The sequence below is a fragment of the Gracilinanus agilis genome, chromosome 4 (assembly GCF_016433145.1).
Source record: "Gracilinanus agilis isolate LMUSP501 chromosome 4, AgileGrace, whole genome shotgun sequence".
Taxonomy (NCBI): Eukaryota; Metazoa; Chordata; class Mammalia; order Didelphimorphia; family Didelphidae; genus Gracilinanus; species Gracilinanus agilis.
This window is the reverse complement of record NC_058133.1, coordinates 361,487,546-361,514,833: the sequence shown is the minus strand read 5'-3', so window position 1 is coordinate 361,514,833 and position 27,288 is coordinate 361,487,546. Positions and strand designations below refer to the sequence as shown.

The window sequence follows — 27,288 nt, the reverse complement described above, 5'->3', positions numbered from 1 at the left end:
CCACTTAACTTTAGAACTCCATCTTGGAACTGAGTTATCCTCTCCCTGGAGGGTGATTTGAGTGAAAATTTCAGCTAGCCCGTTATATTTAGCAGGCTCTAGTTTCTGCATGACATGTTACTCAGCCATCTACCCAAAAAAGAAGGCCTATTTGGTACATACATCTTGCCATTTATCCAACTCCTGATCTTGAAATAGGAATCACATTGATGCTATCTTTGCTACTGAAAAGGCTGTGACAACCTACTACCCTGTGACCTTATAATCCCTATGGCTCCCTAAAAAAAAAACCAAAAAAAAAACTCCCTTTTCTCTCTCTTTCCTATGTGTACAATGTTCCCTTATTAGAATGTAAGCTCCTTGAAGGTGAGGCCTGTCTCTCTTATTTGTATCTTCAGTACTTGGCACAGGCCTGAAATAGGGTAGGCACTTAAATGCTTTTTAATTCATTCGTCCAACAAATTGTCTCCGAAGCATGCACTAAAATTATACAAGATTTCTTGAAAGATGTAGTTAGGGATAAATTTGTTCAGTATAATATTGAATATTAGCAAGCAAGGCATAAAAAGGAGATGTATGCCGACCAATGGTGTTGGACACAGTCACAGGAGATGTATAGCATAGAATATAAATGGAAGAGGAATTCCCCACAGGTAGTAAGGTCTTCCAAATTCTCTTCTTTGAGGATATTATTGTCTATTGGTTAATTCATCACCTCCAATGGGTTTAGTTAGTCAAGTCAGAAGCATTTATTAAATATCAATTATTACCAAATGCCAAGCATCGTGCTAAGTATGGGTATTAATAAGGATCATCCACCCCTCTACCCCCCAAGCAAATTTAGGCCCTGCTCCCAAGGAACTCAGTCTAATGAGGAAGCCAACAGGAAATAACTAAGCACATACAAGATGTATATGGAAGAAATTGGAAGGGGCACCTGAGTGGCTCAGTGGATAGAGAGCCAGGCCTAGAGACCCACATCCTGGGTTCAAATCTGACCTCAGTGTAAAGATTAAATTTAATAGATTACCCACTACTTCTTTATAACAATATACAATAACTAAGTATTATATTTTAAAAGTTTTAAAAATAATAATTAAAGTAAAAAACTACCAAATCCAGCCCAGGTTGAAAAAGAAGAGAGTGAGAGGGAGGAGTGACAGAGTTTACCAACAATACATGGTGGAGAGATTAAAAGGAATTCTGGGAAAAACTGAAGGACTTCTAGGGGATGAAGTCAAGGGTACAAATTCCTAATTAATACATCAGACACTTTCTAGCTTTATGACCTTGGGCAAGTCACTTAACCCCCATAGACTAGCCCTTACCATTCTTCTGCCTTGGAACCAATATGTAGTATTGATTCTAAGATAGAAAGTAAGGGTTAAAAAAAAAGGAAATTGGAGATGATTAGAGGGAAGACTTCTTGTAGAAGGTCAGATTTTTTTTAGCTTAAAAATAAAAAGAGAAATTTATTAATTTAGAAAGTAATGTTGAGAATGGCCAAGAGGATAGCAAGGTGGAAAAGCAAGATGGGGAGACATTCCTCGGGAAAATAGCATGGATGGAAAAGCTATCCAGAAGGTTGGATTTTAGTTGAAACTTAAAGCTATGTAAGTCAGGAGAATTCTAGGCATGGGGGACATTCTTGGCATGCAGTCCAGAGATAGAGTTGTTTTGTGTGAAGAATATCAGAGAGGCTAGTTTTAATGGACCAAAGAAATTGGCCTTTTCCCTATTCCTTAGAAACCACATTCCATCTCCTGCCTTTGCTATCTCTCTTGCCTAGAATACACTCTCCTTAATATTCCTCATAGAATTACTCTCCTTCTTCAAGATACAGCTTAAGTGTCACCTTCTAAATGAAGCCTTTCATGATCCACTCATCAACTTGTAGTATTCTTCCTACCCAACTATTTTGTGGAAAATTACTTTGTACTTATTTAATGTTTATCCAGCATATATTTATATAAGTATTTCTTTTCTGCCCCTTTAGAATGCAAAGATCTTTGGGAGTGGAGATTGTTTCATTTTTTTGGTATTTGTAGCCTTACCACCTACCAAAGAAACTGGTACATAGTCAGCACTTTATAAATGCTTGCTGATTAATTTAAGGTACTATTTGTATCAAACTAAATGTATCAAACCTTGGAAGACTGTAGTGCGTCCTGTATAAGATCTGCAATCCCTCAAAAGATTTTTGCCTAACTATATCTGGGCTGCTAGATAGCACAAGTGAATAGCTCATGGCTTAGAGTCAAGAAGACTGGGATTCAAATCCAGCCTCAGACACATACAAGCTGTGTGACCCTGGGCAAGTTCTTTAACTGTTTGCATCAGTTTCCTAATTTGTAAAATGAGCTAGAGAAGGAAATGGCAAACCATTCCAATATCTTTGCCAGGAAACTGACCAACTGACCAACTTGGAAGTGACAGAGAGCCACTGTAATTTGAACAGGAGAGTGAAATGGTCAAACCTATATTTTGGGGAGATCAGTTTGATAGCAGAGTAGAAGACAGAATGAGGAGAAAGTTGGGGCATGGAGACCAATCATTAGGGTATTGCAAAACAGTCCAGGTGTGAGGTGGCATTATTAGTGGCAAAAAAGAGAGTATATGAGAGGGATGTTAAGGAAGTTAAATCCATTTATTTCTGTATAGATGTTTCCATTAGTTAAAAAAATTTTTTTTGGTATGAAGCCCTAACTATGTAACAGGTGGGTTAAAAATATAATCAGACTTGTCACCGTAATCCTATGGTGCAATATTGCTCTTTAAAATATTTGTAACTATCTCAACAACATTGTCTTCAAAGAATTTCTATACTGACCCTTTCACAGTGTTAAAATAAGGAATTCAAAAGATAAGGCAATGATTAAATTATGAAATTAAAAAAAAATCTCTTACCTTCTGTTTTAGAATTAAGGGAGAACAGTAACGGGTAGGCAATTTAGTTTAAGTGATTTCCCAGGGTCTGAGAAAATGTTTGAGTCCAAATTTGAACCCAGGGTCTCCTGATTTTAGGCCTGACTATCTATTGACCCAGATAGCTGTCCCTAAAAATTGGTTTTCTTTCTTTCTCAAGATTGAGTTAAAGAAGATGATCAAACCCAAAGTACCTTTCCAATCACCCTAACCTCTGGCTATTCTTTCCCAAGCTTCTGTGAAACTCACAAAATCCTTCTGTAATTTCCACCTCTTTTACTAAAATCTATTTAAGCAATCCCTTTTCTGTAGTTCAGTGGAAGTCTCAGTGTTGGGGCTGTGTGTGTCTTCCCAGATTTTAGTCCCCAGGTCACTACTCTGTTTTTTTCTCGATTATTCTTTGCTCCGATTTAAGACTCACTATTATAACTTCTTTGGTAGTGTTCTGTATTTTTTTCAGGTTAACAATCTACAATTCCACTGATAATTTATTAAAGTGTAAGAAATTCTCTTAATTCCTGGGGCAATTCAGTATTGGGCCTAGACGATGAGTGACCTTTTCAATTATAATCTTCAACTATTGTTCTAAAATGCTGCATTCTCTGTGCACATCCATTGTCTTCCCGTGGCATGATGATTTTTGCTGCTTAGGGTTCAAGCGAGGACCCGCACCTGTTAGAAGACAGCTCTGATCGTTAACACTCACCTCCTACAGTTGAAAGCTGAAGGAAACTGCTGAGGGTTCAACATTTGAACTGCGGTTTTGGCTTCGCCAAAGAACGGGAATAGCCTATCAGGAAGGACTGTGTAGAACCATCTACCAATCAGAAGCAAGTATCAGGCCAAGGCTGGGACTCCTGCAGACCAATTAGATACGCATTGTCTAGCACCGGCCAGTCAGCTGTAGGACTAAAGGATAAATAGGCGGGCCAATTGTCTGAGAAAATAAACAACAGTCTGCAGTACCGCATCTTTAACCGACGTGGTCTTTCGGCTTCTCGAAAACCCCAGAAGGGAGCACGGGCTTACTAAAACATTCTTCACTCTTCCCATTAGCATGGCGCCTCCTTAGTATCCATACGATGGCCTAAGTGCGGATTGCACATGTTAATTTAGAGAAAACAAACCGCAAGTTATTTCGGGCCGTCAAAGAATTTAGAACCACTCTCCCTCTCTACCCAAAGGGGAAGTGGTAGATGGAATTGCACAGGCGCGGGCATCGGGCTTGGGTACGGTCCCTGGGGAGAAGGGGGGGCGGCCTCCGCCCGGGGCTTTCTGGGATATGTATTTCCTTGACAGTCAGATTACGAAGCTTTCACTTCCTCCCGTACTACAGCCCCCAGCAGCCTCAGCGGCTCTCGGGGGTGGGGGCGGGCGTTCTGATCGTTAATGAGCTGGAGGAAGCTGCGGTGCGGCCCACTAGGTTCCAAAACAAGGAAATGAAGGAGGGAGGCGGGACTGGGGGTGCCTGCGGGAGCCTCCGCGGCGGAGAAGGAGGAGGAGGAGGCCGCCGCGATTGCGGCGGAGCTCCGTGCTGAAGGCTAGGAACGCTTGAGTGGGGGAAACTGAGGGGGGGGGGCGCTGTGTGGAGAGCCAGTGCGCGCGCCCGGGCGCCAGGCGTCTGTGAGGGGAGAAGTGGAGCGGAGGGCCGCGGGTGAAAGCGGCGGCAGCAGGAGCGGCGGCGGAGCAGTGAGTGAGCGGCGGCGGCCCCCGCGTTCCCCGCGCCTCTATGGGGGAAACAGACAATGGATTATGACTTTAAGGCGAAGCTGGCGGCCGAGCGGGAGCGGGTGGAGGATCTGTTTGAGTACGAGGGATGTAAAGTGGGACGCGGCACCTACGGTCACGTCTACAAGGCGAGGCGGAAAGATGGGTAAGAGCCGCCTGAGGATGCGAGGGGTTATCGCGGGGACTAGAGGAGGATAGAGGCACGCGCGCGGAGTAGCCTCCAGCCCCTGGGGTCTCCAGCTTGGGCTCAGGCCCGGCTCTGGAGGTGCAGAATCATGCCCTGGTGCGGGGGGTAGGGGCTGACGGCTCGGAGCGTTGGGTCTCTCTCGTCCGGTCCCGTTCTTGCCCAGCGCGACAGACGCCGCCGCGTCCGGCTAGTGTCTCCCCCTCCCTGCTCCCGGTGCGCAGTGCCGGCGGAGAGGCGCCCGTGCGGACCTGGGCTGGAGGGAGGAGTCTACAGGCTTTGGTCTCCTGGGGAGAGGGCGAGGGGCGGGGGTAGCGCGTTGAGGGCGGCCCGGCTGCTGCAGCCGCCGCGGGCATAGCTGTGACAGGCGTCCCTCGACCTCCAATCGGCTGAGGCCCCCGCTCCCGTGGGTGCAGTTTAAACCCGGTTGCGGGAGCCTCGGGCAGAGGCGGGTCGTCTGCAGTGGGGGTGGTCCTGGGGTCTGTCTGGTGTGGATTTTTGTCTCTCGGATTACGGGGAGGTTTCCCTTCTGTGTGTTGCCAGGATGCTTCTTCGGTGACGGTCTAAATCAGAGGAATACTACCTCCCCCCCCAAACAAAACAAAACAAAAAACAACCCCAAACAGAAAACTACTCTTCCTCCTTCTTTTACTTCTTTTTTAAACCCTGGCCTTCCATCTTGGAATCAATATTCCAACGAGGTATTAGGTTCCAAGGAGTGTTAAAGATTAGGCACTGGGGTTGTGATGTGCCCAGGGTCACATAGCTAGGAAGTGTTCGAGGTCATATTTGAACCTAGGACCTCAATTCACTAGACCTGACTCTCAATATCCTGAGCCATCTAGGCGACCCCTCATTTACTTACTGTATGTCAGGCACTGTGCTAAGAGCTTTACAATTATCTTCTCATTTGATCCTCACTACAACCTCTGGGAGGTAGGTACTGTTATAATAATAATAAATAATAATATTAGCTAACATTTATAGAGCACTTCTTATGTGCCAGGTAACTGCTGAGTGCTTTACAATTATTGTCCCATTTGGATCTCACAGCAATCTTAAAAAATAATAATAGCAGGTAATATTTGCATAGTGCTTATAATGTGCCAAATTCTTTACAGCTACTTCATTTGATCTTCACAACAATCTTGGAAGGTGGTTGCTTTTATAATAATAATAATTGTAATATGTGTCAGACTCTTTACAACTACTATCTCATTTTATCCGAATAATATCCTGGGAGGCAAGTGCTATTATTGTCCCCATTTCATTTGTGAGGAAATTATGGCAGACAGGTAAAGTGGACTTGCTCAGTTTCACACAGCTAGTAAATGTCATTGTAGTGGTTGTACCCATTCATAGGCACTTCAATATGTTTGCTTCCCCATACGTTCTCTTCAACATTTTTTTTTTTTTTTGTATTTGAGGCTGGATTTGAACTTAGGTCTTCCTAATTCCATGCCCTTTCCACTATTCTATTCTATCCACTGTCCCACCTACCTTCCCTTTCTAGGGTCTTGGGGCACTCTCATTTATTTTCCTATGTGTGGCTGCTCTGTTGGACTCTGCTTTATATACTCTATTCCTAAATGCTAGGTTGTGGTGAAATCTAAACCAAAATTCCATCTTCTGCAAGAAGTCCTTCCTGGTTTTTAATGCTGGTGTCTTGCAATGACCATTATCTCCAGTAATTCTGCAAGGATGCCAGTCTTCTGCATAACACAATGAATTTCTTGAGGGCAGGCACTACTTAAATTTTTTTTTTTTGTTATCTCCATTGCTTAGCATAGTACTTAGTGAATTATAGGGGTTTACTAGATTCTTGTAGGTTTGACTGGGATTGTGAATCTTCCTCAGAGAATGTCACCTAGATTTGAATTACCTTAGATAGTGGGAAATCAAAGTGGCTGGTCTTGGAATAAGAAAGACCAGAGTTGAAATTCCTTTGTAGTTACTGACTAGCTGTGTGACTCTGGGGAAGAAGGCCCTTAATCTCTTTCAACCTCATTTTTCCTCATTGTAAAATGAATATATTAATAGCAGCTACATCACAGGGTTGTTAGGATCAAATGAAATAACATGGAAAGATGCAAATTGTAAAATTCTCTGTAAATGCTAGCTGCCTCCATCTCCCAACAAATTCACTTGATTCCTCTGTTGCATCTTGAGTTGAGTAACTTTATGCTAACCTCCATATTGTTTTTTATTTTAGATTGGTGGGTAAAGTTGTGTAAAAAATGGTAACTATAAGTAGTGCTTATTTAAAGTGGGTGAGAGTTCACACAAATGCAACTTGCAAGGCTGCCCAGGACAAACAGGAAAATTAATCCCTTCTTTTTGTCTTAAAAAAAACCTTTACCTTGTGTCTTAGAATCAATACTGTGTATTGGTTCCAAAGCAGAAGAGCAGTTAAGGTTAGATAATGGGTTAAGTGACTTTCCTAGGGTCACACAGCTAGGAAGTATCTGGTGTCAAATTTGAACCCAAGACCTCCTTTGAACTCCAGGCCTGGGTCACTATCCATTTAGTTACCAAGTTGCCTCTCCTTAAGTCATCCTCGCAGAGAAAGATATGCTATTATATTTGGAGTTCAAACTTTTGCTTAGTTTTTTTTCCCCCTCAAACTAGAGTTGTACTGTCAAGGTCAAGTTTAAATTCTATGCATCCTTTTCCCACTAGAATTTGAGAAAATATTTTTTTTTCTCTGTGAGAAAAAAATAATGTTATATAAATGATCAGATTAGTGATAGAGGCTGCATATTTTAGTGAGCAGGATCAGGAAAACTCATGACATTTGTTATGTTACTATAGGTAAGTCACTCTGAACCTGTTTTTCTCCATGAAAAATGGGATGATAATACTTATAGTACCTACATCACAGGGTTGTTGCAAGGTTGAATTATTATCATTCCCTATCATATGTTCTATGATGTTTTTATCTCAAAGACTTTGTTTTCTGTATTGTCATTTTGATTTATTTAAGCATCATTGTTATAAAGTGAATAGAAAGCTGATCTTGGAGCCAAGAAGATCTAGTTTTACCTTACTCATCCAGATTGAGCTGTTTACTTAATTTCTTAGGGATCTAGGCAACTTTTTAAGTGGTAGAGAAGGAAGGTGGCTATCTATTTTGGTCCACTTTAACCATATCAGTAAAATTCTAAGGCCTGCCATTATTCCAATCTATTTAGAAATAAAATTACTTTCAAAAAAGTAAATAATTGATATTGTTTATCTGGGATGTAGCTGAATAAATAGAAACAGCTTTTAAAAATATAATCAGTTTATCTGCTTATTTTTGTTCTTTTCTAATAAAATCACACGTACTAATAAAATTTTCTCAAAATGCACTTTTGTCTTGAGTGAAAGTGAAACTTTATTTGATGAGAAAGGATATTTGAAAAATATAATAATTTTGTCTCTTAAAGAATTGCTAAGTATTTTACTAGATTTAGCAAAGGCTCTATATGGAATTTGGATCCATCTTAACAGTTAAGCAGGGGCAGCTGTGTAGCTCAGTGGATTGAGAGTCAGGCCTAGAGACAGGAGGTCCTAGGTGTTCAAGTCCAGTCTCATTCACTTCCTAGCTGTGTGACCCTGGGCAAGCCCACCCTTACCACTCTTCCACCTATACACAGAAGTTAAGGGTTTAAAAAAAAACACAGTTAAGCACTCACATTTAGTAGAATTGTTTTTAAGAATTGGAAAAGCAGAGGATCTTCAGTTAATTATAATTGAACAAGTCATTCAAGTTGTATACTTGTATACTATTTCTTCATCACTAATTTGTTGAACAAGAATCCAGGTATTAATTTAGTAATTTCCTAATCTTGGTCAACTGTCAAAATTCCTAATAATGCTTTTTTGAGGCAATGCTTTTTAGTGGTAATGCAGAAACAGTGTGTAAATATAGCATTAACACAAAGCTATATGGTACAGTATTGTAACCAGAAAAAAACCCAATTTAAAATATTACTCAATTGAAATCAGTCTATAAAACATTAGAAGAGCTTTGTAATTTGACTTTTCCATGTATGAATTGCATTCATGTTCTATTCATTACTTAGTACTTGGACTTTAGGATAGAGGTCCCCAACAGATTCCTAGATGAACTTTTTTCATGAAGTTAGCCTATAAATATCTTGAAGTTTCTTCTGAAGTATATATATAGTTTCTTTAGGCATAAATAGAAAAAGGCATTTAAACTTCAAAAAGACCTATCACATTCCCCCAAAGAAAAATGTAATAAAATACCAAAAAATCATTATTAAAAGCATAAACTTCAGCTATGTATGTATGCTGCTTATATATGCATAGATTTCTTTACATCAGAATTAAAGTAGACCTTATATACATGCACAATCATTTAGAATTACTTTATAAAACTTTAAAAAATCCTCAGATTTAGTATAGAAACCTTATCTGAAAAAGAAAATTTGTCATATTATTTCATTTTATTGTCAATAAACTCTTAATTAGATGTCATTCTGTTGGGCAGTGTTTAGAAAATACTTTAGTTAATACTTTTTAAAAAATTTAACTTAATTTTTAAAATTTAATTTATTTTTTAATTTTAAAATGTTTTTCCATGTCTAAATGAATCATTTTCTTGCCCTCCCCTCTTCCAGAGCTGACTAGCCATCCCACTGGGTTGTACAAATGTTATGACTTGATATTTATTTCCGTATTATTCATTTTTGATATAGAGCAAACTTTTAAAGCTTAAACCTCAAATAACATGCCCATATATACATGTGATAAGTTATGTCATATGTTCTTCTTTTGCATTTCTACTCCCATAGTTCTTTCTCTCAATGTTGTTAGCATTCTTTCCCATAAGTCCTTCAAGAGTGTCCTGGCTTGTTGCATTGCTACTAGTAGCAAAGTCCATTACCTTGGAATGTTTTACTTTCTGTGTACATTGTACCTTCTGTTTCTGCTCATTTCAGTCTGCATCAGTTCATTGAGGTTCTCCCAGTTCATATAGAAATCCTCCAGATCATCAATCCTTACAGCACAATAGTATTCCATCACCATCATATACCACAATTTGTTCAGACATTCCCCAATTGAGGGACAACCTCTCATTTTCCAATTTTTTGCCACCACAAAGAGCACAGCTATGAATGTTTTTTGTACAAGTCTTTTTCCTTATCGTCTCTGGGCTACAAACCCAGCAGTGGTTCCTCAGGATTGTTCTGGATCTTTGCATTGCTACTAATAAAGTAGTCCATTATGTTTGATTGTGCCATGGTTTATCAGTCTCTTTGTACAACATTCTCCTGGTTCTGCTTCTTCTGCTCTTCATCAGTTCCTGGATGTCTTTCCAGGTCACATAAAAATCCTCTAGTTCAGTGATGGACAACCTTTTGAGCTCGGTCTGTCAAAATTCGCCAAAAAACTGAGAATAACTTGGGTGGCGTGTCACTTCGAAAAAAAATGCCATAATTTCACGATATTTATAGTTTAAATAACAAAAATGTATAATTGTAATATATAACTGTACTTAATAAACCAAAATAGATAAATTAATATAGGTAGAATTGTCATCTATAGTGCACAGAGTGTCTATACTACACTACAGCAAATATTTCATCCTCGGCATGCGGCCCCCATACTTCTCTTATATGGCCACATGTGGCCATGTGCTATTAAAAATGGCTACGCGTGTCATAGGTTTGCCATCACTGGCCTCGTTCATCATTCCTTTTAGCACAATAGTATTCCAACACCATCATATACTACAATTTGTTCAGGCATTCCCCAATTGAAGGACATTCCCTCATTTTCCAATTTTTTTTGCTACCACTAAGAGTGTGGCTATAAATATTTTTGTACAAGTCTTTTTCTTTATTGTCCTTTTGGGGACACACCTCAGCAATGGTATGGCTGGGTCAAAGGGCAGGCATTCTTTTAAAGCAATTTGGTTCCAAATTGCCCTCCAGAAGGTTGGACCAATTCACATTTCTACCAGCAGTGGATTAGTGTCCCAATTTTGCCATATCCCCTCCAACATTTCACTTTGAAGGTAAGGGTTTGAAAAAAAAAAAGAAAGAAAGAAAGAATGAAATCCTTCACTTTTCAAGTCTCAGCTCAGGCTCTATCTTTTAAGTGAAGCCTCTGGGAAACTAGGTAGCACAGTATATAGAGAGGAATTGGGTTCAAAAGTGGCCTCAGACACTTTCTAGCTTTGTGAACCTGGGCAAGTCACTTAACTGATTGTCTAGTTCATGCTATTCTTCTGTTTTAGAACTGATGCTAAGACAGAAATTAAGAGTTTTTAAAAATGGATAGTGAGGTAGATCATTGGATAGAGAACCAGGCCTTAGACAAGTTCTAGCTGTGTGACTCAGGACAAGTCACTTAACCCTGATTGCTTAGCTTTTATTGCTTTCCTGCCTTACAACCAATACTTAGTATCAATTTTAAGACAGAAGATAAGAATTTAAAATAAAAAAAAAAAAAAGAGGAGCCTCCTCCATAGTTTACTAATGCCCTCTCTCCCAAGATTACCTTAGTTTTCCTTTATGTGCTTATATATGTACATATTGTCTCTTCTCCAAAGTTATGCTAGCTCTTGCCTTTGTATCTTAAGTAGCTGGCAGAGAACATGGCAAATACATCTGTTTTTTAAAGATATTTATGATAATTTGAATTATAAACATTTAGTAATTTATCCAGATAACTGAGAAACTTATTTTGATTAGCTAACAAGCAGATCTCATTGTTGGACTTTTATAATTTTTTTCTTGAATAATTGTTTAAAAAATTCTCTGGGATTTCATTCTGTCAAGTTGACCTAATCATGTGCATGATTCTTTTTTTTTTTTTTTTTTAAATTTTTTTTTTAAACCCTTAACTTCTGTGTATTGACTTATAGGTGGAAGAGTGAGTGGTAAGGTAGGCAATGGGGGTCAAGTGACTTGCCCAGGGTCACACAGCTGGGAAGTGTCTGAGGTCGGATTTGAACCTAGGACCTCCTGTCTCTAGGCCTGGCTCTCAATCCACTGAGCTACCCAGCTGCTCCCCATGTGCATGATTCTTAAAAGAACTATGTTGCTGATTTTTGGTAGTCGAACTTTATATAGGTTGTCAGAATGGTTTGTGAATTTCCTTTAAGATAGATTAGCAAGGAAAACTAACAAATCTAAAACAAATTTCTCATCTTAATCAAATACTTTATATTATATCGTGTGTTTTTGCTTATATGTTTTTAAATTAAGTATTAACAATGTTTAAATTATATTGAATGGTTACTAATTTGAGCTTTGTTGGTTTTTTTTTCATTTCTACTATACAAACATCTTGAAATGTAGCCTTGGCATTTTTGTGGGCCAAGGAAAAATAGTTTTCCTTTTCAATAACAGATAAATAGATTTGTTTTCAAAAGGGAAATTTATTGATAAGTGATTTATTTTCTTGAACGTGTCAGTGGAAGAATAGTTAATACCTATTTTCCTTTTTCACCTAACTCTTCGATTTGGCTGATGTTTGGTTATTTTGTTTTAAAATATCATTATTAATAACAATAGCAGGTATTTTTATGGTGCTTAAAGTTGGCAAAGTACTTAGAATTTTTTTTAATTAAAAAAATGAAAAAAAAAAAAAAGCAACCCTGCCTTCCATCTTGGAATCAATACTGTGTATTGGTTCCAGGGCAGAAGAGTGGTAAGGGTAGGCAATGGGGGTCAAGTGACTTGCCCTGGGTCACACAACTAGGAAGTGTCTGAGGCCAGATTTGAACCCACGACTTCCTACCTCTGGGCCTGACTCAATTCACTGAGCCACCCAGCTGACCCCCAGAGTACTTTACAAATATGATCTCATTTGATTCTCAAAACAACCCTAGAAGTTTTGTGCTGTTATTATTACTATTTTACAGAGGAGGAAACAGACAGAAGTTGAGTGCCTTTTCAAGGGTTATACAGCTTTTGGGTGTTAAGAGTTTGGATTTAAATTCATCTTCCTGACTCCAGACTCAGCATTCTATCCACTGAAGTAACACACTAAAGTATTTGTCTGTGATAGTATGTTTTTTTTTATTGGCATAGAAATACCTTCGTGTTTAGGAAAATGTTTTTTTAATATTAGAACCCAAAGTTGTGAAGTAAATGGAAAATTGTTTTTCTTGAATTGATACTTTGTATTGTTGACAGAAGATACCAGGCTAATTCTTATATCCAGAACAGTTTTTAAAAAATAGTGGACTTGGTATTTAAGATTTTTTGGTCCTTAATAAATAGCTGATAATCTTAATTCCTTTGAGGATTGTTTTCAGAGTATTTTTGCATGATATGAGTTGTATAGGATGAAGACTGTCTCAAGAGAAAAAACAGGGTGTAATTCAGGATACAAGTTTGCAGAAATTATTTTTTTATTGAGGATTCAAGTTCTTGTCCAGAAAGTAATTTAAATCAAAGAGAGAATTTAAAGCCTGTGTAATCATTAAATAGTAGCTGTTCTTGTAAAGTATAATTGTTTCTAATTAAATGGAGCTTTAAGGAGAAATGCAACAAATTGGTAGGTATTATGTCTTTCTTTATTTCATTTTGCTATTAAAATAAAGCTTTATGCTAGTTATCTCTGTTGAGTAGAACATGGTGCTAATCAGGTGTTGGACTTAATCTCCATTTTGGAGGCTACTTAATTTTGCTTCTTTCTGTGGCTAAAGACTGTACTTCCAACCTTGGTCAACTATCATGCAGATACTCAGAGAACTGGATGTGATTGTAATTGTGATTGGATCGGTATTAATCTGTTACCAGTACTGGGGGTGGAAAAACTCTTACTTTACTGAGTTGATGGCATCTTCAACATGTAGAAGGACAACATTATTGTGTGATTTTAGTAATTATAATTACATTTGAAGAGATACTAATCTGAAAAGCATAAAATTTAAAAGCATAAAAAAAAAGAATAAAACCTGGCTCAAGGACAGGTTTTTGACCCTTTTTATTTCCTTTAAAAAGATACCAAGTAATATTATCTTATGTAAAGGAAGAATTCTGTGGTATTTGCATAATTTGAGTTGATTTTTGTGCAGCCAGTTTTTGTAGCAAATACTTAAGAATGCCATGTTCAGGACTTATTTCCTGTATTTTAAGCCTCCTACATTTTGAGTGCTCTAACAGGAAAATAGAAATGTGAATATTTTGTGCTAGGTGCTTCATGATTCTTTAGATGATTCATTGTCTGATCTCATGAAACTTACACATAGGAAAATAACTAGGGAGATTAGTAAATATAGTAGGGAGACTACTGGAACAGCAGTCGGAAGATCTGGCTTCCAGTATCAGTAGACCTCTGGTTTCAGCTTTGCATATCTCTTAGTGCAGTTTAGACTGTTAGGATTGGCAAAGTACTGCACCTGAAATGTTATACTAAGCTTCTGTGCTGTTCATTATGCAAAGTATTGGTGTAATGAATGTGGTGCAGGGAATCTGACTTGTTGCCTCTGTCTAATTGAGGGCACTGTTTCTTCCACTGCCTTTTTTATCCTATGCTATTACATAGGGAAAAGTGGTGAGAGGATATTCTTAAATCTTGACCTGCTCCAAAAGATGGGTGGAACAGAGTATTGAGGGGTTTCATCTTTTTTAAAAGATAACATAGGGGGCAGCAAGGTGGCTCAGTGGATTGAGAGCCAGGCCAAGAGATGGGAGGTCCTGGGTTCAAATCTAGCCTTCTAGCTGTGTGACCTTGAGCAAGCCATTTCACCCCCCATTGTCTAGCCCTTACCACTCTTCTGCCTTGGAACCAATACACAGTATTGATTCCAAGACAAAAGGTATAGGTTTGAGGGGGGGAAAAAGTAGCACAGAGGAGTATGGGAAGGAAATTAAGATCTGGGGCAAGTCATTTAAGCTCTGAATCTTCCTTTTCCTCATCTGTAAAATAAGGATAATAATATTTGCATTGTCTTTTTTGCTAAAAGCACTTTGTAAATCTTAAAACATCATGATTATTTTTTGGGAATGTTTTTTCCCAAATTGCTTTTTAGAATGGCTGGACCAATTTAAAGCTCCTCTAATATGCATGTTTTTTGGAAATCTCTCTAACATTTTTCTTATCTTTGTCAATCTGATGTCTATGAGATTTACCTCAAAGTTTTTTTACTTTGCATTTTAAAAATATAATTATTAGGGATTTGAAACATATTTCATATGTCTATAGATAGTTTGGATTTCTTAGAAAATTTCCTTTTCACAGCTTTTAACTAGTTATATTGAATAATGGTTATCACTAGAACATTTAAGAACATTTAGTTAGGTTGTGATGAAGAGAAATGAAGTTTTGTCAGGAAAATTACCAGTTGCTTTTAAAGAAACTTAATACTGGTGTATAGTGTTGTTAGACTTTTTGTTGAAGTTTCACATGTATATCTTTCTCCTTTTGAAAATAATATACAAATAATAAGGAATATGTTTTTCCACATGTAGGCAAATCAAGTTTTTTTTTTGCTAGTTAATTATTTACTTAGAAGGGTAAAGTCCTTGACAAACTTCCTAGGAGAGAGAGATCTTCAAGATAAAATGTAAAATTTGTGCAAGAGAAAACTGGGCATATGGAGGAGTTATGTGGGAAGCAGTTCTATCAATCAGTAAACATTTATTAAAGGTTTACTGTGTGCCAGCCACTGTGGATACAAAAGGAGGCAAAAGACAATTTCTGCCTTTAAGGAACTCTCAATTTAATGGGGGACCCAACAAACATATACACAAACAAACCATATACAGACTTTCTCAATTTTTTTGTGTGTCATGGACCCCTTTGGTAGTCTAGTAAAACTTATATATTCTTCAGAATACTGTTTATTACATATGCTTATAATGGAATGAAATGCTAAATTTCATTTAGTGGTTAATGGAAATAAAGATGCAATTTTTTTTCCCTTCCAAGTTTTCATGCATGGATCCCCTGAAATCTTTCCCTGGATTCACTGACCCACATTGACAGCATATAACTTTCAAAAGCTAAGATAGTAATTTAGAAGCCAATTTCTTCTTTTTTTGTAATGTTTTATTTTTTCCCCCACTTACATATAAATACAGGTTTTGGTGTTCATTTTCAAACATTTTGAGTTCCACTTTCTCTCCCTCCTTCCCACTCCTCCTCCATCTCTGACATAGTAATCAATTTGTTACTGGTTATATGTGTTACTGTACAAAACATTTTCATATTCTCAAAAGACAGTTTCTTAGTGGTATTTATTTAAAAAAATAAAACAATACCCTTACCTTCTGCCTTAGAACCAATACAGAAGAGCTTAAGGCAAGAATTGGGGATGAGTGACTTGCTCAGGTCACATAGCTAAGAAAGTACCGGAGGCCACATTTGAACAGTATTTTAAAACAAAAATCTAGACTAGAAAACCTATAGCTTAATCAGTGGAATGATAATTAATGTTTTCATTATTATATCAATAAGCTTAAAGTATTTATTGAGCACTTACTATGTTTCAGGCCCTGTATATGCTCTGTGTTTTGATGTCTGGTACTCTCCAAACATTTAAGAATTTATTAACTGCCTGCTCTGTATCAAGTAGTATGCTAAAGATAAAAACAGAAATGTAAACTTATGTTTCCTTAGAGAAGAAAATATGTATTCATATATGTATAAGTCAAATAAATAGAAGGGAATTTTATTGTTGTTGTTGGGAGAAGCCACTAAAAGATGGAACCCAGAGCGACTTCATGTAGAAGATGACATCAGCTCTAGGAGTGTGAAGAGGAAATATATTTCAGGGAAGGAGACATCCTATGCAAAGCAATGGGGATGAACGTAGAGGTACCCTGTGTGAGGAGCCAAGAGGGCCAAGAGAGTATGTTCATATTATAAAGGTGGAAACATTGGAGCTAAATTTTTAAATGCTGAACAGATGTATTTGTTTTTGACCCAAGAGGTCAAAGTGTCTTTGATTGGAAGGGATCTCAAAGGCCAGTTTTGTTTACTCATAGGGAAACTAAGGCAGAGATCCTGCTTTGCCCAAGATGATACAGCTAGTAAGTGTCTGAGAAAGAACTTGAATTAATTCAATGCCTAGTAGTATGTCATTCACCATGCTGCCCAGCTAGGTCATAGGAAATCTCTGGAGTTTGAGAGGAGAGGGACATGGTGGTTACATGTATATTTTAGGAATACATATATATACCTTGGCAGTTGTGTGCAGGATATAACTTCCATGATTTATATCAGTGATTCCCAAAGTGGGCACTACCTCCCCCTGGTGGGTGCTGCAGTGATCCAGGGGGGGCGGTGATGGCCACAGGTGCATTTATCTTTCTTATTAATTGCTATTAAAATTAAAAAAAATTAGTTTCCAGGGGGCTAAGTAATATTTTTTCTGGAAAGGGGGCGGTAGGCCAAAAAAGTTTGGGAACTACTGATTTATATGGATGATTCTCATGAATTGCTGTGGCAAAAAAACCCCCCAAAAACAAAATCCCCCAATAAAACTTCAGCTAGTAACCAGCCTTCTGGGAATAATCCTTACTTAATTTGGCTGGTTATAGTCTATCAGTTGGCTATATTTAAACTCTATCAATGTAAATCTACTACTTAGAGCAGTCCTTAATTAGGATTGGGCAACCTGAGTTAACATGTTAGTGTGTGGCTTGTGCCTTTTTCTCATGGCAACCATAGTTTTCACGAACGCTTGTGTTTCTTTGCCTGACATTTCGCAGGTACGGCTGGGCTACTGCCACTGTGCCTGTGGTTATAGTCTTCTTTGTGATGCTCTATCCCATCCCCATACTCCCTCCTTTCTTGTGCACTCTTTGTTCCTCTTTTTGTTCTATAGGAAAGAAATATCTAGTTAGGCCTTTATTTTCTGCACTAGCTTTCAGGAAGCAAGAGTAACCACTATGACATGATCATAAGAACAGAACAAGGCTTAGGTAGAGGATTAATTAATGGGTAGAAAATTGAAATTAAAAAAAATTGCATTTGGAAATTGTATAAAGGATATTAGGGACAAAGCTAAAAAATACATATCTTATAATGTGGCTCTACAGATAGTGGTCACTAATGTAAAAATAATAGGTGAATGAATTGATTATTGATTATAAACTGATTAGATACTCTGCTGCTAGGGGGCAGCTGGGTAGCTCAGTGGATTGAGAGCCAGGCCTAGAGACAGGAGGTCCTAGGTTCAAATCTGGCCTCAGACACTTCCCAGCTGTGTGACCTTGGGCAAGTCACTTGACCCCCATTGCCTACCATTACCACTCTTCCACCAAGGAACTAATACACAGAAGTTAAGGGTTTAAAAATATTAAAAAAAAAAAAAAGATACTCTGCTGCTTGTGCTTACAAAGTATCTTCAGTTTATATAATTGAGGTGAAGCTCATAAGTGAACTTCTTTTTAGGGCCAAGTGCAAGGATGCTAAGGAGACTCTTGTTATATAAAAACAAACTATTGAGAATATAACGTTAAAAAAAGGATTTCTGATTCTAAGGGATTCTAACTCCACCCAAATAAAACCCCCTTGATTCCGCAAGGAACTGCTTCTCCTGTTTCCACAGGCTACACTGATCCTTCCTGATCTGACTAACCCAAATTTTCACTATTTACAATAAACTAACACTATTATCCTTATAAGAAGTTACAAAAATAACTAGGACCAGCTGACTGATTCAGCAAGAATCAAGTTATTATGAAACAGGAATAGACAGACACTAGTGTTTCCCAAGTTGGAAAAGGAAAATCACTTAGCTCCTTCAGGTTTTTTTCTTTCTTTCCTTCTACCTCAGACAGTGAGGAGAGAGAGAAAAGATGTCACCTGCTCCCAACACTGAGAGAGAGAGAGAGAGAGAGAAAGAGAAAAAGAGAGTGGACTGCGCCCACTCAGTAACTGCCACACCCAGAGAAACTGCCACAGAAAAACCATTACACTGTCAACATTTGAAACTGACACTGTCTCAGTTCTGTTTAAAACTATCTCAAGCCAGCTTCTCTGCTTCTTATCTCTAAACTAATATAACAAGACTTAATTACTAATATCATCCTTTAACATCTGCTTTGTGAAAGACATTATGCTTGGTTTTGGGAGTACAAGTATGAAGAGTGAACAGTTCCTACACATAAGGAACTTACCTTCTAATGTGGGGAACAGGTAAATATATATAACTATATGCATCATAAATATAGTGTGAATGAAAGAAAATATAGTCAGTTAGTTAAATGTAAGGTAGCTGTAGAGGGATCAGGAAAGGCTTCATTTAGTTTTAAACTTAGTGCTTGAACTGCATCTTTAAGGAAGTATGAGGTTCTATAAAATTAAGGCAAGGAGTGCATTACATCCACATGAGACTGCAAATGCAAAATGTTGTGAATATCCATGTGTGTATATTTTTATTGTATATATTTATACACAGATTTAGAGATATAGTGCCCTCTATGAAGAATAGGGAGGAAGGCAAATTTAACTTGTCTTCACAGAACATAGGAAGGGCAGTAATGTCCAACAAGCCTGGAAAGATATGTTGACATCTAATTAAAAGATAAACAGAAGAATTTATATCTAATCTTAGAAGTAATAGGAAGTTGCTAGAGTTGACCAACTAAAGGAGTCTCATGGTCAGATCTATGTTTAATGAAAATTACTTTGGCTTCTGAATGTAAGATGGACTGGAGCTGTGAGGGACTTCAGGTTAGAAGACCAATTAGGAGATTGTTATAATAATGAAAATGAGAGAAAGAGAGGTCATGAATCCTCTAGCCAAGATGGTACTTATATTAATGAAGAGAAGGAATCAAATGAGAGATGTTGTGGTGGTAAAAATGTTAAGATTTGGCATATTTTTAGTGAGAGGAAGTGAGGAATATAGAATAAACTCTGAGGGTATGTACTTGTGAGCCTAGAAGGATGGTGGTGTTCTGGACAGAAATAGGACAGCTAGGTGGCCAGGTGGATATAGTACCTATCCTGAAATCAGGAACTCTCATCTTCATGAGTTCAAATCTAGTTTCAGACACTTTTTAGCTATATGACCTTGGCAAGTCACTTTAAACCTGTTTGCTTCAATTCCTCATCTGTAAAATGAGCTGGAAAAGGAAATAGCCAACCACTGCAAGTATTTTTGCCAGGAGAACCCCCCCCCCCCCCCAATGAAGTCATGAAGAGTCAGACAGGACTGAAACAACCAAATAACAATAACAAGAAAGTTTGGAAAAGGGGAAGATTTTTGGGAAAAGATAATGAATTCAGTTTTGGATATAAGTTTGAAATGTTCAGTAAATAGGTAGTTGGTGATGTGAGACTGAAGTTTCAGGGAATGCTGGGGTTGGAGGTATACATCTGAGAGTTAATAGTATAGAGATGATAATTAAAACTGAATGGAACTGTTGAGATAAATCGGGGAGATAGAAAAGGGCCAAGGAGAAAATCTTAATAAGCAGAAGGTAGACAGCTGTGTCAGATGTAGCAAAGAGGTCAAGAATATAAACTGAGGAAAGACAGTTAGATTTTGGAATTAATGAATAGAACAATTCATTTTGGTGATGTTAGAAATCAAGATTACTAAAAGTCAAAGAATAATTGAGAGGAGAGTAAGTGGAGACAGTGGATGTTGACAGTTTTTTGCTAGTACTTTACCTCTGAGATTTCTTCCAATTTACTATGTATCTATCTACATATTCTATCTATCTATATATCTTGTATCTACACAGTTGTTTGCATATTATTTCCCTTATTAGAACATAACCTGAGAACAGGAACTGTTTTTACTCTTATAGTACAATGTTTGGAAAATAATAAGCCATTACTAAATACTTGTTGGTGTTAATACTTTTTCCAAAAGTTTGGCTGAGAGGGAGGATGAGGTATATAGGATGAGATATGTAAAGATGGAATTTGTGCAAGGGGGATGGGACAAAAGGAGCCAGAGAAGGAGTTGGTGACAGTTGGTGACAGTTGAGACCAGAGGGATTCTGGGAAAGACTCCGGAGAAGGAAGGGAAGAAAAAAGGGCTTCCGGCTGAGGACTGGGAGAGGAAGGAGGTGGACATTCTAGCTTGGATCCAGTCCTGAAGGCTTTCTGAGGATCTTTCTTTGGACACTGAAACCCTGATTCCCTGGTCAAAGATTCCATCGCTTCTCACTCAGCAAGGCTTGAATCATCGAGTCAGCTAAGTTTGGGACTCCATTTTGGGAGCGATCTCTTGGGCTCCTTCTCCCATTACCCAACCTTGCTGAGAGACTTTTTCCGGTTTGACTTGCAATTATAGAAAAGGATAGGAAATAGGAAATAGAAACTGAAGGAGAAGAGGCGAGGGGAGACGCTTAGCAGTGGGAACCCCAAAGGTTCCAACCCGAGTGATGGGACCCCATAGAAATAGAGAAGAGGGCACCCCAAAATCCCTCTGCCCTTCACCCTTTTCCCCAATCCCTATATTGATATTAATAAAAGACATTCATTAGTCAGATAGCATTCCAGAGTACCTGAGAGATGAGGGGGAGGGGAATCACAGTTTGAACTAGCTGCCTCCATCTTGGAGCCAGACCACCCGCTGTGAAGTTGGCTGACCTCGGGGAGGCTTGCATGAACCCCTCCCTCATTCAGAATCGGATTGGGGCCCCCCATACCTCATCTTATAGAGAAGCCTTGCCCCCAACTCCTTTGGGGTGGCACGACCATCCAGGTCACCCAGTTTCGGGGTGATACCCCCTCAAAGTCTCCAAGTGTATATTTGGTGGGAGGGAAGAGCTAGAAAAGAGAGTCTCACCACATAGACTCTCTTTCTCTCCCTTCTATCATAACATTAATTACTGGGTCTCATTATTATTATAGGTAATAGGGTTTAGTAAAGTTGTTTGTTTTTTTTTAAGTATGGGGAATACTTTATTGCTTGAAGGCAAGAAGGAAACAACCAGCAAATAGGGAGAGGTTTTAAAAATTATTAAAATTTCTTTCATTTTTATTTAAAAAATTTTAACTTAAAACTACTTAATAAAATGTTCCTTTCCCTCAATGCACTAGAATGGAAAAAGAAGATTGTATATGAAATTACTGATTTCATTACTGATTTGTTGTGTACATTTTCTTTTTCATTATCAAATAAACAGTCTATAATAAAGTCAACATGCAATTTTCAAAGCTGTTTTGTTTGTGCTTTCTTCTAATCTTTGTTCTTTTGTTAGTTTACAAAATTCTGACTCTTTTCTTCTTTTTTAAAAAACTTTTTGATCAGTAATAATAACTATTAAGATAGAAGGGCAGAGGCAAATGGGGTTATGCTACTTGCCCAGGGTCACACAGCTAAGAAATGTCTGAGGCCACATTTGAATCCAGGTCTTCCTGATGCCACGCCTCAGGCTCTATCCACTGTGCCATCTAGCTGCTCCTTTTCTTTTCTTTATATTTTATGGGCAATACCAAACCAATGGAAGAGGGGTGAATGACCATGCAGTCTGTTGGTCTGTACACATATAGAGTGGTTAGCCTTGGGAAAGACACCTCCTTGCTTGAGAATGGGGAGAAAGGAGGAGAGACTGGGATGATAAGAAATTTTTGAGATGAAAATTAATGGCTTTAATTTTCCAGCAATGTAAGCCAAAGTCTTTATTTAGAGGAAGAAGGAAGGAGGAAGTATGGGAAGTTTGAGAAATGAAATTTATTTCCTTTCTTCTTTGAGAGACCAGGTGAGGTTGGATAACATGAATTTGTAATGTATCTATTTGTAAAACATGAGTTGTCCTGCTATCTTAGAGCTCTGAACCATCCTAAATGTTCCTTAATGATAGATTAGAAAAGGTAAGTAATTTCATTATCTATCAACAGTTGCTGGGGGGCAACTGGGTAGCTCCGTGGATTTAGAGCCATCTGGTCTCAGACACTTCCAGCTGTGTGACCCTGGACAAGTTACATCCCCATTGCCTAGCCCTTATCACTCTTCTGCCTTGGAGCCAATACACAGTATTGATTCCAAGATAGAAGGTATGGTTTAAAAAAAACCCTAAAAAAATTGCTAGAATGTACTTTAAGAAAATTAATTAATTTTTATTTTATAATTCCCAGGTATTTTCCTCCCTCCCTGCACTAAAGAGAGAAGGCACCATTTGATAAAAAGATATATGTATATTTTTTTTATATGATATATAAAACTGTCTTGCTTGGTTTTATTTACCAATTCTTTCCCTGAAGGTAGACATATACAAGTCATTTTTCTAACAATATTTCTCTTGCTGTATATAATTTTCTCTTGGTTCTGCTCACAATTCCACTGGGTTGTACAAATGTTATCACTTGATACCTTTTTCCAATTTATTCATTTTTGCTATAGAGTGATCTTTTTTTTTTTTTTAAACCCTTACCTGTATCTGTCTTGGAATCAACACTGTCTTGATTCCAAGGCAGAAGAAAGGTAAGTGTTAGGCAATGTGGGTTAAGTGGCTTGCCCAGGGTCACATAGGTAGGAAGGGTCTGAGGCCAGATTTGAACCCAGGACCTCCCATCTTTGGGCTTGATTCTCAATCCACTGTGCCACCCAGCTGCCCCTATAGAGCCATCTTTTAAAGCCTAAACTCCAAATTACATACCCACATGTACATGTGATAAGTAGTGTCATATGTTTTTCTTTTGCATTTCTACTCCCATAGTTCTTTCTCTCAGTGTGATTAACATTCTTTTTTTTTTTTCATTCTTTCTCATATGGAATGTACTTTTCTTTAAACTTTTCAGAGAGAGAGAGAGAAAAACAGAGAGAAAGAGAATGAGAGTGAGAGTGTGTGTATGTACGTATGTACATGTGTACATACTTGAATTGAGAGATAATAGCATTCTTTGTCAATGTCAGCAAATATTTATCAAATTATCCATGAGGTTAAAAGCATTGTGCTAGATCAGTGATGGAGAACCTTTCAGAGACAGAGTGCTGGGTCCTGCCCCCCCATCTTGCGTGCCATGCCCCTCCCTCTACCAAGTACGAGGCATGCTCCCCCTTTTCCCGCCCCCACAGGGGAGGAAGGAAATACACTTCCATTGGGCTGCTGGGTGGAGGGGCGGGTGAAGTGAGGAATGCCCTCAACCAGTATAGAGAGGGATTGGGGAGTGGCCCAAGTGCTCTGCTCCCCTCCAGCTCTGCTGTCTGTGAACTGCTGACCTCACCCCCTGTGTGCTCCCAATGGGCTGCTGGGCAGAGGGGTAGGGATGTGAAAAAATATCATCAGGCACAGTGGAGAGGTGGAAAGTAGAGGAGGTGGCTACATGCTCACAGAGAGCACTCTACATGCCATTTTTGGCACCCGTGCTGTATGTTTGCCATCATTGTGCTAGATGATGTAAATGCAGAGAAAAATAATATAGGTCAGTAATAAATTACATGACACTCCTAGAATTATAGAGCTAATCACAACTCTGGAAGGGACCATTGCCAGTTCTTCATTTTATATTGAGAAATCAACTTCCTAGAAGAGAATAAAAAATGTTTTAAGGTAAAACTTGAAAAATTTCTCGAAATTAGGTTCGTGGAGGAAAAAGACGAGAGGAGAAGAGCTTTATTTTTTATTTTGGAAGAATATTCTGAAATGAAAACTGAAAAACAGTACTCATTTGTAGGTTCTGACCCTTCAAAGTCAATATAGGAATTTTAGAGAAAATTTATTAGTGATGTTTGCTAATGAAATGGTTTTCTGCTTGTGGAAGTAAGACAAATTATGAAAGGCAATATGGTGTTGTGAAAAGGACACTCTTGGAGTTAGTGAAGATAGGTTCAAGTACTACCTCTGACAGTGGCTACTTATATGACTGTGGCAGGTTATTTAACATATCTGGAGTCTTTTTTTTTTCCTTCCTTCCTTTTTTTCTTTCTTTTCTTTTTTTTTTAAACCCTTACCTTCCGTCTTGGAATCAAGTACCGTGTATTGGATCTAAGGCAGAAGAATGGTAAGGGCTAGGCATTGGGGGTTAAGTGACTTACCCAGGTTCACACAGCTAGGAAGTATCTGAAGCTAGACTTGAACCTAGGACCACCCATCTCTAGGCCTGATTCTCCATCCACTGAGCCACCCAGCTGCCCCTCCAGCCCTCCCTCCCCCCCCTTTTTTTTTTTTTTTTGAGTCTGTTTCTTCAGGTATTTACAAACCAAATGAAACCAGGGTAGGGGTGGATGACCTTGGAGGTGCTTTTAGCTCTAGATTTGTGATACTCTCAAAAGATAACTAACAAGGGGCAGCTTAGGTGGAACAGTAGAAGAGTGCCAGACCAGGAGGACCGAGGTTCAAATGTTCAGATACTTCTTTACCTGTGTGACCTTCAACAAGTCACTTAACCTCATTTGCCTATAGCTCTTGCCCATCTTTCTTAGAGTTGTTACTAGGATAGAAAAAAAAGATAAACAAACAAAAGATTAATTGACACAACCAGACCAGAAATGATGAATGCATTTAAGAGTATATCTTTGTCTTGAATATAGGCAGGACTTAATATGTATATTTTTAAAATTCTTATCTTCCATAGAATCAATACTGTGTATTGGTTCCTTAGTGGAAGAGCAGTAATTTGACCTCAGGCAATTCCTCACTTTGAGAAGTCTGAGGCTAGGAAGTATCTGAGGTTTGCTTTGTACCCAAGGCTTCTGTCTTTAGTCCTGATTCTCAATCATAGTTGCCTCTAGGACTACTACTTCTTTTTTATTTGCTATTTCTTTTGTTTATTTATATTTTATTATTTTCTCCAATTACATGAAAAAACAATTTTTTAACCTTCATTTTTTTAAGGTTGAGCCAAATTCTCTCCTTCCCTCCTTCTCCTCTCTTCTCCTGAGATGGCAAGTAATCTGACATGGATTTTTCATGTGCCATAGTGTAAAACATTTTCACGTTAGTCTTTTTGTGAAAGAGAACTTGGACAAACAAAAGGAAAATGAAGAAATAAAGTGAAATATAGTGTATCTCTGTCTGCATTCAGACCCTGTAAGTTCTTTCTCTGGATGGAATTGTTCTCATGAATCTTTCAGGACTTTCTTGGATTGCTGTATTGCTAGGAATAGCTAAGCCATTCATAAATGTTCATCATATGATATTGCTATTATTGCATATAATTGTCTCCTGGTTCTGCTCACTTTACTTTGCATCAGTTCATGTAGGCCTTTCTAGCCCCCCCCCCCCATTAACTTTTTTGTTTTGTTTTGTTTTGTTTTTTTAAACCCTTGTACTTCGGTGTATTGTCTCATAGGTGGAAGAGTGGTAAAGGTGGGCAATGGGGGTCAAGTGACTTGCCCAGGGTCACACAGCTGGGAAGTGGCTGAGGCTGGGTTTGAACCTAGGACCTCCTGTCTCTAGGCCTGACTCTCACTCCACTGAGCTACCCAGCTGCCCCCCCTCCCCCCATTAACTTTTTAAGGAGATCTTTGAAAAATCATTTGCTCAAAGAGTAAAATAAAAAAAAATTAATTATTGATCTATTACATAAAGTTTTTATTGTATATGTGCACTTGTGTTTCAAAGATATCTTTGAGAGAAATTCCTTAGGCCTTTAATAGGTATCATGATAACAAAATTACCATTAAAAAAAAAGTGTATCCTTACTTGAATGATAAGCCTTGGTTAGTGGGTGGAGGCTTTTATTTTAAAAAAATTAGATTAACAATATATTTCTGTTGCTTAGCTTTGCCAGATCAGGAACTATTTTCAAGCCCAGTCTTGATGATTTCAGCCATCTGTCTTTTTGTTTATCCACATGCACTGAATCTGGCTGGAAGCCAGAAGAGTCATATTATTTTACAATTACAATAGAACCAAGGAGATTTCTTTTTTTTAAACATTTATTAATATTTATTTTTTAGAAAAGTTAACATGGTTACATAACTCATGCTCTTACTTTCCCCTTCATCCCCCTCTCCCCCCAGCTCCCCAGCCCCCATGGCTGATGCGTATTTCCACCAGTTTTAACATATGTTGTTGATCAAGACCTATTTCTAAATTGTTGATAGTTGCATTGGTGTGGCAGTTTCTAGTCTACATCCCCAATCATGTCCGCCTCAACCCATGTGTTCAAGCAGTTGTTTTTCTTCTGTTTCTACTCCTGTAGTTCTTCCTTTGAATGTGGGTAGAGTTCTTTTCCATAAATCCCTCAGAATTGTCCTGGGTCATTGCATTGCTGCTAGTATAGAAGTCCATTACATTCTATTTTACCACAGTGTATTGGTCTCTGTGTACAATGTTCTTCTGGCTCTGCTCCTTTCACTCTGCATCAATTCCTGGAGGTCTTTCCAGTTCACATGGAATTCCTCCAGTTTATTATTCCTTTGAGCACAATAGTATTCCATCACCAGCATATACCACAATTTGTTTAGCCATTCCCCAATTGAAGGACATACCCTCATTTTCCAGTTTTTTTGCCAGCACAAAAAACGCAGCTATAAATATTTTTGTACAAGTCTGTTTATGATCTCTTTGGGGTACAAACCCACCAATGGTATGGCTGGATCAAAGGGCAGGCATTCTTTTATA

The 27,288-nt window shown here is 38.3% G+C and overlaps 1 protein-coding gene across 2 annotated transcripts in view; it reads left to right on the top strand.

Annotated features, from left to right (window-relative positions):
* The first annotated feature begins 4,384 nt into the window (after nt 1-4,384).
* The window catches only part of CDK19 (cyclin dependent kinase 19), a 230,395-nt gene continuing 207,491 nt past the window's right edge, over nt 4,385-27,288 (top strand). For both annotated transcript variants that reach the window (XM_044676702.1, XM_044676701.1), the window contains exon 1: nt 4,385-4,798. In XM_044676702.1, coding sequence (XP_044532637.1) covers nt 4,671-4,798 — 128 coding nt within the window. In that variant the 5' untranslated portion in view covers nt 4,385-4,670. The remainder of the gene's footprint in view (nt 4,799-27,288) is intronic.